The following is an 11,326-nucleotide window of genomic DNA, read 5'->3' as shown; positions in this document are numbered from 1 at the left end:
GTGCCAAGCAGGGAGGTAATGGGTCCCATTTTTATAGTCTTTGGTATGACTCGGCCGGGGTTTGAACTCACAACCTACCGATCTCAGGGCGGACACTCTAACCCCTTTGGGGTCGCCTGGGGCGCTGGAGCCTATCTCAGCTACAATTGGGCGGAAGGCGGGGTACACCCTGGACAAGTCGCCACCTCATCGCAGGGCAAAAAAATAAAATAATAATAATAATAATAATAATAATATTTCGGGAAATATATTATCAAAATAAAATAAAATATTGTATATATTCGGTTTATGCACATTTAAACATTCTACTCAATATTTATTATTTCCAGCGCTTTAAAAACAGACAAGGCAATAGGAGTTATAAAGGAACATGTATTTTATTTTTAAAAAACAACAAAATAAATCAGGCAGCAAATGTGTTAGCCTTGCATGTGTGTGTGTGTGTGTGTGTGAGAATGGGAAAAAAACTCGTAGTTAATAGAACAACAGTAAAATTTTTTTTTTACAACCTTTTCCTTAAAATTACACATGGTCATAATGTACAAAAACACAATGCAGGAACGACACAAGAAAGAATCATGTCTGCCTCCGTCCTTTTGGAAATACTGATCATTCGAGAAAAAAAAAAAAAAAAGGCACAAAAGACGTTTTGTGCAAGAGACGGGAAGCAGTACATCGGCACTTGATGGCAGCTGAGATAAAAAAAAACAAAAAAAAACGGGCATAAAAGGTCAAAGGGCGCCCGCCAGGAAACGGACTCCAACATTTACATATAGAATTTGTGCATGAACACACACTAACACACACGTATACACACCATGTGTCGCTCCAGCTGACACGTCACTCAGAGTGAGCGGTTATTTTACCCCGTTTCCTTTACCCTTCCGTCATGACTAATCGCAATTTGCCAGGCGCAACTTGCCGACACCTGTTTCGCCCCCCCACCCACTCCCGCCCTTAATCAAGGAATGGTGCCTTTTCTGGAATGATGCCTTTAACGGAATGCATCCACCACTTTAAACCAAGCAAAAAAATACCAATTCAAAAAATCCACTCAAAAAATAAACCGCATGAACATAAATATATATATATATATATAATGTATATATAAAGACTTTTCCACTTTCATAGGTTTTGTTAAGACTTGAGCCACATGTGCAGAGCTGTTATACACGGGAAATTCCAAAAATCCACAATTATTTAAACCCCCCCCCCTGGAAACTTAAGCCCCCTTTTTTAACGTCAACAAGTCGTCCCGCCAATATTTCACCTTGTGTCCGGCTGCAAAAAAGGGAATGTCCAATAAGGCTTGGAGGCCATGGTTGCTCTCCAACAAGCATTTGGATTATTTTAAGTCTGATTTCAGGAGTCACACTGCCTGCAAAAACTGGCATTTTTTCCTTATCCTGCCTTCCCTAACAGAGGTAGGACAATTTCTGTGTGAAAGGAAAACGCCAAAAAAAAAAAAAGTAAGTGGTGTCCAATATGTATTTCATACATCAAAGCAGGTGCTGATGGCATCATATATAATGATTATATACCGTATTTTTCGGACTATAAGTCGCAGTTTTTTTCATAGTTTGGCCGGCGGTGCGACTTATACTCAGGAGCGACTTATGTGTGAAATTATTAACACATTAGCGTAAAATATCAAATAATATTATTTAGCTCATTCACGTAAGAGACTAGACGTATAAGATTTCATGGGATTTAGCGATTAGGAGTGACAGATTGTTTGGTAAACGTATATCATGTTCTATATGTTATAGTTATTTGAATGACTTTTACCATAATATGTTACGTTAACATACCAGGCACGTTCTCAGTTGGTTATTTATGCGTCATATAATATACACTTATTCAGCCTGTTGTTCACTATTCTTTATTTATTTTAAATTGCCTTTCAAATGTATATTCATGGTGTTGGGTTTTATCAAATAAATTTACCCAAAAAATGCGACTTATATATTTTTTTCCTTCTTTATTATGCATTTTCGTCAGGTGCGACTTATACTGCAGTGCGACTTATACTCCGAAAAATACGGTAGATGTCACCCCAGGACATGAAACGTCATTTCGTGACTTTTTGGAAAATTGCTGCTCTGTATAAAAAACAGCTCACTGGAATGGGTGGTACAGTAATAATGTGGGAAAATGTAGTATCTGAGCGACTGTGTAAAAAGGGAATGTCGGAAGGAGTACAACCAAAACGAGAGATGCGATTTTTGGTACTTAATTAAACATTGAGCCGATAATGACTTGTTTATATCTTTTTTGTTCTCATTTGCAAGCTTTATATAGTAAACATGCAGTTGTAATTCCATGATGTTAGATGGCAGTAGTGTGTACAGGCTATGATGTGTTGACGAGACCAGGAAGTAGTCTTTGCCATTAGGTTGACGTTACAGTTAAAGTTAAAGTACCAGTGATAGTCACACACACACTGAAATTACTCTCTGCACTCGACCCATCCCCTTGTTGCACCCCCTGAGAGGTGAGGGGAGCAGCGAGCAGCAGCGAGCAGCAGCGGTGGCCGCGCTCGGGAATAATTTTTGGTGATTTAACCCCCAATTCCAACCCTTGATGCTGAGTGCCAAGCAGGGAGATTTATTTTCATTCATTTTTATAGTCTCGGACTCTATAGACTCAGGACCCACCGATCTCGGACACTCTAACCACAAGACCACTGAGCAGGAATGTGCCACTCGTCTTTTGTTGCACCCTCCAAAATGTTTATACTGTAAGTATATATATGTATATGTAAGTCTATACTGTTTGACTGTGGCGTGTAATGTTTGTTTCCAGTTTTGATTACCACATTTGGCCGTGTTTAAGTGTAAATTCGCTAATTGATAGCATTAATAGCTGGCACATTTCGATTTCACTGTGTTTTTGAGCGCTTTCTACCAGGCATGCTTGCTTTGTTGGCATGGGGGAAATTGCAACGTGACCTAAAAGGCTATACGCTATACGAATACACCCCGACGTGACTTCATGTGTTATAAAATATCGGATTTTATGTGAAACGGCACGGCGTAGTACCGGCGGAATTCGGTCGGTATGCGTAAAAGTACCGACTTCAGTACACATCCCGACCCGATCCACCTCGTCCTGGTGTGTCGGAAGCAATTACATCGCTGCAATATCACACCTTTTTATTGGATTTTGTGTAAAAAGGCCAAGATGGCTTGCTGCTGGTTGTTTCAGCCTCTTTCATACAACATTGTCGCATCAGAGCCATAATAAAAGCTCCGGTCCGACATTTTGGCCTTTCACACAGAATCCTTCAAAAGACAGGATATATATATATTCACTGGGGATGTTCCGATCGGGGTTTTTACGCTGCCGATTCCGATCATCCATGAGTGAGATCGGCCGATACCGATACAGATCGCATGAATAAACTTGTACATTTTCAAATGTATTTATAAGTAAAGTACCACTGATAGTCACGCACACACTAGGTGTGGTGAAATTACTCAGCGGTGGCCGCGCTCGGGAATCATTTTGGTGATTTAACTGGCGAGTGCTATTGACAGTTTAACAATATCAACACTAGCTCCTTACTCTCTCCCTCTATAATATGTTTGACTTCATCCTCCAGTGATAACAGTAACTGATGTACAAATAAATGCAGCTTATTTGGTGTAATGGAGATTGTTATTATTAGTTTAGAGCAGATCTGGGCAAATTAAGGCTCGGGGGCCACATGTGGCCCGTTGAGCTTGTCAATCTGGCCCGCCGGACATTCCCAAATTTTTTTAGATGTTTAAGATGTAAAGTGTAGCTGCCATTATGATGTGCAGTGATGTTTTCTAATGACCGTAAGTCTTCAACTATAGTAAGTCTTTCAATGGTTGGAATCTGCGCTTATGGATGGTATACCAGTAACTATGGTAATCTAATTAGTTACTATGGTAATCTAATTAGTTATTATGGTCATCTAATTAGTTACTATGGTAATCTACGTCACAGCAGCTCAGACGAGGCACCAAGCAGTGTGGGCGGGAAGTGTTTCCACAGACGCGGAAGGAGATTTTCACAACAAAGTTCTAAAGCTTAGTGATATATAGAATATAATAGAATAGAAAGTACTTTATTGATCCCTGGGGGAAATTCAGCAAATATCAGATATATCAGATTGTAGGTGGGTTTATTTTGTACCCTTCGCGTTCATATTTCACTGTTTGTTGCATTTTTGTTGCGTTTCACTTGATTGTAAAATATGTCGATCGAAAGGGGGTGTGACATTCATATTTTGTCAATATTCCGTGTTTTATCGTTCATAGAAAAATGAAAAAATTCCAGTACGTTTTTAAGGCGGTCTGTCATAACGTTTTTAGCATTCAATCAGACTTTATTGTGAGGTTTTGTATTAGTGTTCATAAAAATAGATATACCGACCCCCAGACACATTTTTTTCTCTAAATGTGTCCCTTGAGTCAAAATAATTGCCCAGGCCTTGTTTAGAGGTTTATGGAGACACATTAGCTGCTAGCCGCTTATCAGCGGGGAGGGGACTAAAAATAATAATGAAAACTTTATTAATTATTATCCACCTAGCATTGCAAGATATCCTTTCACACAGGTGATGTCCCGGCTCTGTCACGGCTTGGATTTAAAAAAAAGGCGGCAGTGGCTTTTACAGGCAGCGTGAGGGAGACTTCTGTGTAAAAGAGGTTGTTAGTGCGGGGAATGTACACAACGTAGGCGTACAGGCGAGAATACATCCTCATGGAGGCGCCGCCTATATTTCTCTTGGTGTACAAAAAGTCCGTAAGAAGTGTTTTTTTTGTATAAAATCAGCAGGCACTTTTTTTTTTTAATTGCTTCCTTCGTTAGTAGTGCTTCGACCCGACGTCCCTGGCCCCGATCTAAGGTCGGGTCAGTGTGGTGTAGACGGGCTGGTCCCAGCTGGCGGCGGTGGGGCTGTGAGCAGGCGCCATGGACAGGCTGTTGAGGATGGGGCTGCTGTAAGGCCGCCTGGGGGAGTGGAAGTAGGGGTACTGGTAGAGGGTGGAGGGGTAGCCGGAGTAAGGGTTGTAGTAGTTGGAGCTCTGGAGGTCGGTATAGTCACACTGTGAGGCGGAGAAGGAGGCGGCTGAGGTGGTGACGCAGGCCTGGCTGCTGTAGGTGGCGTAGTCGGGGTGTGAGGGCGAGCCGTGGGAGTGGTCGCTGTAGTGGCTCGGGCTCAGCTGCTCCGTTTTGATGTGGAGGCGGTGCTGGGCCACCTCGGGCGGCGAGGAGGACATGGCGTTCTTGCGACTCCAACCGCCGTACGAGGAGCCGTAGGCGGTCAGCCCGTGCTCCGAGGAGAGGGCGGCGGCGGAAGCGGAGGAGGCGTGGCCGTTCAAGGGGAGGTACTGGTCGAACTCGTGCACGTCGAACGTCTCCATGTTGCTGATGACGTCGGTGCTGAGCTCCGAGATGTCCACGTTGCTGAAGTCGATGTTCTGCCTGCTGCCGCCGCCGCCGCCGCCGTTGTTGTTGTCGGGCAGGCGGCGGCCCTCGTGCTTCAGGTCCTGCTTGGGGCCGTGGTGCAGGTCCGTTTTGGGGGTGGTGGGCGGCGTCGGGGGACCGTGAGGCTGTCCTGGTTTGACAAAATGGGAACAATTATGTAATTTTGTACAAACCCCGTTTCCATATGAAATCGCAAATGGTGTTAGATGTAAATATAAACGGAATACAATGATTTGCAAATCATTTTCAACCCATATTCAGTTGAATATGCTACAAAGACAACATATTTGATGTTCAAACTGATAAACAATTTTTTTTTTTTTTGCAAATAATCATTAACTTTAGAATTTGATGCCAGCAACACGTGACAACGAAGTTGGGAAAAGTGGCAATAAATACTGATAAAGTTGGGGAATGCTCATCAAACACTTATTTGGAACATCCCACAGGTGAACAGGCAAATTGGGAACAGGTGGGTACCATGATTGGGTATATAAGTAGATCCCATGAAATGCTCAGTCATTCACAAACAAGGATGGGGCGAGGGTCATCACTTTGTCAACAAATGCGTGAGCAAATTGTTGAACAGTTTAAGAAAAACCTTTCTCAACCAGCTATTGCAAGGAATTCAGGGATTTCACCATCTACGGTCCGTAATATCATCAAAGGGTTCAGAGAATCTGGCGAAATCACTGCACGTAAGCAGCTAAGCCCGTGACCTTCGATCCCTCAGGCTGTACTGCATCAACAAGCGACATCAGTGTGTAAAGGATATCACCACATGGGCTCAGGAACACTTCAGAAACCCACTGTCAGTAACTACAGTTGGTCGCTACATCTGTAAGTGCAAGTTAAAACTCTCCCATGCAAAGCGAAAACCGTTTATCAACAACACCCAGAAACGCCGTCGGCTTTGCTGGGCCTGAGCTCATCTAAGATGGACTGGTATAAAGTGTAAAAGTGTTCTGTGGTCTGACGAGTCCACATTTCAAATTGTTTTTGGAAACTGTGGACGTCGTGTCCTCCGGACCAAAGAGGAAAAGAACCATCCGGATTTGTTATAGGCGCAAAGTTGAAAAGCCAGCATCTGTGATGGTATGGGGGTGTATTAGTGCCCAAAAAAAGGGTAACTTACACATCTGTGAAGGCACCATTAATGCTGAAAGGAACATACAAGTTTTGGAGCAACATATGTTGCCATCCAAGCAACGTTACCATGGACGCCCCTGCTTATTTCAGCAAGACAATGCCAAGCCACGTGTTACATCAACGTGGCTTCATAGTAAAAGAGTGCGGGTACTAGACTGGCCTGCCTGTAGTACAGACCTGTCTCCCATTGAAAATGTGTGGCGCATTATGAAGCCTAAAATACCACAACGGAGACCCTCGGACTGTTGAACAACTAAGCTGTACATCAAGCAAGAATGGGAAAGAATTCCACCTGAGAAGCTTAAAAAATGTGTCTCCTCAGTTCTCAAACGTTTACTGAGTGTTGTTAAAAGGAAAGGCCATGTAACACAGTGATGAACATGCCCTTTCCCAACTACTTTGGCACGTGTTGCAGCCATGAAATTCTAAGTTAATTATTATTTGCAAAAAAATAATAAAGTTTATGAGTTTGAACATCAAATATGTTGTCTTTGTAGTGCATTCAATTGAATATGGGTTGAAAATGATTTGCAAATCATTGTATTCCGTTTATATTTACATCTAACACAATTTCCCAACTCATATGGAAACGGGGTTTGTAAACAAAATAAAGATTTTCTTCGCCACAGCCTTGAAGAGATCACTCACCGGCGTGTTCAGGGTGGTGGTGGCCGTCCGACATCCCCGCCAGTCCCGCCATCCCCGGCTCGGCTTTGTACATGTGGTGATGGGCCAGCTCGGCGCCCGAGTCCGAGTCGCTCTGGCCCGGTTTGACATTCTTCCGTCGCCGAGGCTGGTACTTGTAGTCCGGGTGGTCTTTCTTGTGCTGAACCCTCAGACGCTCCGCTTCGTCCACAAAGGGCCTCTTCTCGCTCTCCGAGAGCAAACTGTCAAAAGCGAAAATATTATTTACCATGAACATATGGATAAGTCAATGATAATGATAATTACTAGGGTGATGGCTATTTTTTTGTACCAAAAATGCTTAAAGCAGGGGTGTCAAACTCATTTAGCTAAGGGGCCACATTAAAGAAAATATATTCCCAAGTGGGCCTGACTGGTAAAATCATTGCATGATAAGTTAAAAATAAAGACAACTTTAGATAGTTTTCTTTAAAAAAAAAAATAGAACAAGCACAACCTGAAAATATACAAATTATAATGTTGTTGTTGTTGTTTTTTTACACTTACATGTTGCAGTTAATAGTGTTCTATGTTCCTTTGTTGTTTTTTCTACTTTCTGAATAAATGATGTAATAATGTTCACCAGTGAAATACGTGGAATTGAGTCTGGCAGAGTTTAAAAAATGCTCCCACTGGTGTTCATGTTTAATCTATCAGAAGATGGAATTAATAATAATATCAATAATTATTATTATCATTATTATTTACCCATTTTCCTCAACTGATGTGGTTTATTCTCTACATATGTAGCATCATCTACACCAAAAGGTGTGAATGTGGGCTTATTTCATTAAATCACACATGAAGTTGGAGGGGAATAACAAATTATTTCACCATATTTATGTGCGACCAGATAATGTGTCCCCAGTCCTCTATCTCAGTGTTTTTCAACCTTTTCTGAAGCCAGGGCACATTTTTTTCTTTGAAAAAATTCTGAGGCACACCACCAGCAGAATACATAAAAAAATGAAACTCAGCGGCCGATATTGACAATAAAAAGTCGTTCTCGCAATTGTTGGATATGAATTCAAACCATAACCAAGCATGCATCAATATAGCTCTTGTCTCAAAGTAGGTGTACTCTCACGACCTGTCACATCACGCCGTGACTTATTTGGAGTTTTCTGGTGTCTTCCTCTGTGTAGAGTTTTAGTTCTTGTCTTCCGCTCCTATTTTGGTGACTTTTCCTGTTTTGTTGGTATTTTCCTGTAGCAGTTTCATGTCTTTCTTAAGCGCTTCCCCCCGCACCTGCTTTGTTTTAGCAATCAAGACTATTTAAGTTGTCGCTGTCCTTCTTTTGTGTGTGGACATTGTTGATTGTCATATCATGTTCGGATGTACTTTGTGGACGCCGTCTGCTCCACAGTAAGTCTTTGCTGTCGTCCAGCATTCTGTTTTTGTTTACTTTGCAGCAGGCCAGTTTAGTTTCGTTTTGCATAGCATTCCCTAAGCATTAATACATTTTCTTAGCGGCACTCGCCTTTTGTTAATTTTTGGTTTAAGCATTAGATACCTTTTTTTTTACCTTCACCCTACCTCCCGCTGTCGTCGTGTATTACAATGTTACTCTGCCGAGCTCGGGACAGCACCGACACTCAACAACGGCAAATTTGGGGATTATAATTACTGGTTATACTAGTATACAACTCCTCTCTGGGGTGGAGGGGGGGGTACTAGGATGACAGGGGATGCAGAACAATAACAATACTGAAATAAACTGCAACCAAAAACAGTGCAATTAACAGGGCAATACATTTTTATAACATGGTCACTACTGCCTAGTTTCTCTTGTTATATTCTTATTTTTACTGTTATATTTTGTTATGCTTATTGTTGCTTTTTATTTTTATTCTCATTGTCATAGTTTCTATTTTATTTCCATTTACACCCCCATTATTTAGTCTTTACTTAATTTTTAAATTTGATCTCAATTCTGTCCAATGTTGCAGGAATTTTAATTTTCCCGAAGGAATCGATAAAGTACTATCCATCTATCTAGTTTGCAATGAATATTTTTAACCCAAATAGGTGAAATTACATCATCTTCCACGGCACAGTGGTTGAAAAACACTCCTCTATCTTAACAGGGTACATAGCTCCGGCCCCCAAGCGACAGAGGACACAAATAATTGCTATTGTGGACTTTCAGTGGACACATTTAAAAACAGCAGTTTCTTTCATTAAAAAATGTCAGCTTATTTTTATACTTAGCAAACTCATCTCGCGGGCCGGATAAAAACCTGTCCGTGGGCCTGATCCGGCCCACGGGCCGTAAGTTTGACACCCCTGCTCTAAACTAATAATAATAATCTCCACTTCAGCAAATAAGCTGCATTTATTTGTATATTAAGTACTAGTATCACTGGAGGATGAAGTTAAACATTATAGAGGGAGAGAATAAGGAGCTAGTGTTTTAAGCCTTAAAGATAACTGTCCTTCTTTTCATCCAAGACTCGCTTTAATTTGTGCATACTTTAACGCATGCTTCTAAATAACTTTTGTTTTATTTCATAAAAAAAGCCCGTTTTCTCACCGCCACAGTTTGCCCAGTGTTTTGCTCAGTTCGGCGTTATGCAGGTGCGGGTACTGGTCCGCCAGCTTCCTGCGGGCAGCCTGGGCCCAAACCATGAAGGCGTTCATGGGCCTCTTGACGTGCGGTTTGCTCTTCAAGGATCCGTTCCCCCGCACCGGCATGGGCACCAGGGACCAGTCGTAGCCCTTCAGAACCTGAGAGACGGCGTCCCGTATGCACGCCGGGAAACGATCGTCGTCCTCCGAGTCCAACTTCTTGGCCAAACCGGCGAGCAGAGACGCTTGGCCGTCGGAGCCCGTCGGCGAGGACGGCGCGTCGGAGTCGGAGTCATCCTGAGACATGGAGCTGTTGCTGCCCGAGGGGCTGCAGGGGTGGTCGCCCACACACTTGTCGTGATCCTCGGTCATTTTAAGCATGATTCAAATCTCACCGCAACCGTAAATTAGAAAAAAAAAAAAAAAAAAAAAAAAGGAGTCAGTGCGCCTTTTACGCACGATGCGCGCAGGTTAAAAATCCTTCAACCAAGCCTCCAGTTCTACAGTTATTGGTTGTTTTTACGCATCCGAGGCTGCCACGGAGGTTGCATTCGTGCAGGCTGAGAGCTGGGAGTCCGTGTGGGCGACACACTTGACGTTTGCACAACTTGAGTTGGAACTTTAAAGTCGACACTCCACCTTCTGGCTGCGATTGGCTGGAAGGAAGCAACACTCTCACACCGCATTGGTTACAATCCCCACATCATGTTCCACTTCCCTCCAGTTAACACTTTCATTTATTTTCATTCAGCTTTAATACTATCATATATTAATTAGCCTGTATAGTTTTAGTTTTTTAAGTAATTAAATAATTATAAACTTTGTGAATGTATTTTTTTATTTATTTGTGTATTTATCTATTTCCTTTTTTTATTATTTTTAATGTGTTTTTTTTTTTTTTTTCTCACACCTCATTGGTTACATTCTCCACATCATGTTCCACTTCCCTCCAGTTATCACGTTAATTTATTTTCATTCAGCTTTAATACCATCCTATATTAGCCTATATAGTTGTAGTTGTTTAAGTAATTAAATATTTATGCACTTTGTGAATTTATTTGTATTTATTTGTGCATTTATCTATTTCCTTTTTTATTTGTATTTTTTAATTATTTTAATGTCTTTTTTTTCCTTCTCACACCTCTTTGGTTACAATCTCCACATCATGTTCCACTTCCCTCCAGTTAACACTTTCATTTATTTTCATTCAGCTTTAATACCATCCTATATTAATTAGCCTGTGTAGTTTTAGTTTTTTAAGTAATTAAATAATTATAAACTTTGTGAATTTATTTTTTATTTATGTGTGTATTTATTTATTTCCTTTTATATTTTTGTATTATTTTTAATGTGTTTTTTTAATTTTCTCTCACACCTCATCGGTTACAATCTCCACATCATTTTCCACTTCCTTCCAGTTAACACTTTAATTTATTTTCATTCAGTTTTAATACCATCCTATAAT

The 11,326-nt window shown here is 41.3% G+C and overlaps 1 protein-coding gene across 1 annotated transcript; it reads right to left on the bottom strand.

Moving 5' to 3' along the window:
• Nucleotides 1-371: 371 nt before the first annotated feature.
• On the bottom strand, nt 372-10,441 carry sox8a (SRY-box transcription factor 8a). The gene is made up of 3 exons (XM_061974158.1): nt 9,827-10,441; nt 7,258-7,496; nt 372-5,590 (listed from the first exon to the last, which is right to left on the bottom strand). Exons 1-3 carry the CDS (start codon nt 10,240-10,242, stop codon nt 4,875-4,877), a joined length of 1,371 nt encoding a protein of 456 aa, XP_061830142.1. The 5' UTR covers nt 10,243-10,441; the 3' UTR covers nt 372-4,874.
• Between the last annotated feature and the right edge of the window lie 885 nt (nt 10,442-11,326).

The sequence above is a fragment of the Nerophis lumbriciformis genome, linkage group LG22 (assembly GCF_033978685.3).
Source record: "Nerophis lumbriciformis linkage group LG22, RoL_Nlum_v2.1, whole genome shotgun sequence".
NCBI classification, from domain to species: domain Eukaryota; kingdom Metazoa; phylum Chordata; class Actinopteri; order Syngnathiformes; family Syngnathidae; genus Nerophis; species Nerophis lumbriciformis.
The sequence above is the reverse complement of the archived record's forward strand: the minus strand, read 5'-3'. Positions and strand labels throughout refer to the sequence as shown.

Coding starts and splice junctions, on each gene's coding strand:
- sox8a (XM_061974158.1), bottom strand. CDS start 10,242: ATGCTTAAAATGACCGAGGATCACGACAAGTGTGTGGGCGACCACCCC. Junction 7,497..9,826: donor ACACTGGGCAAACTGTGGCG/GTGAGAAAACGG, acceptor CGCTTTTGACAG/TTTGCTCTCGGAGAGCGAGA. Junction 5,591..7,257: donor CCACCACCCTGAACACGCCG/GTGAGTGATCTC, acceptor TTGTCAAACCAG/GACAGCCTCACGGTCCCCCG.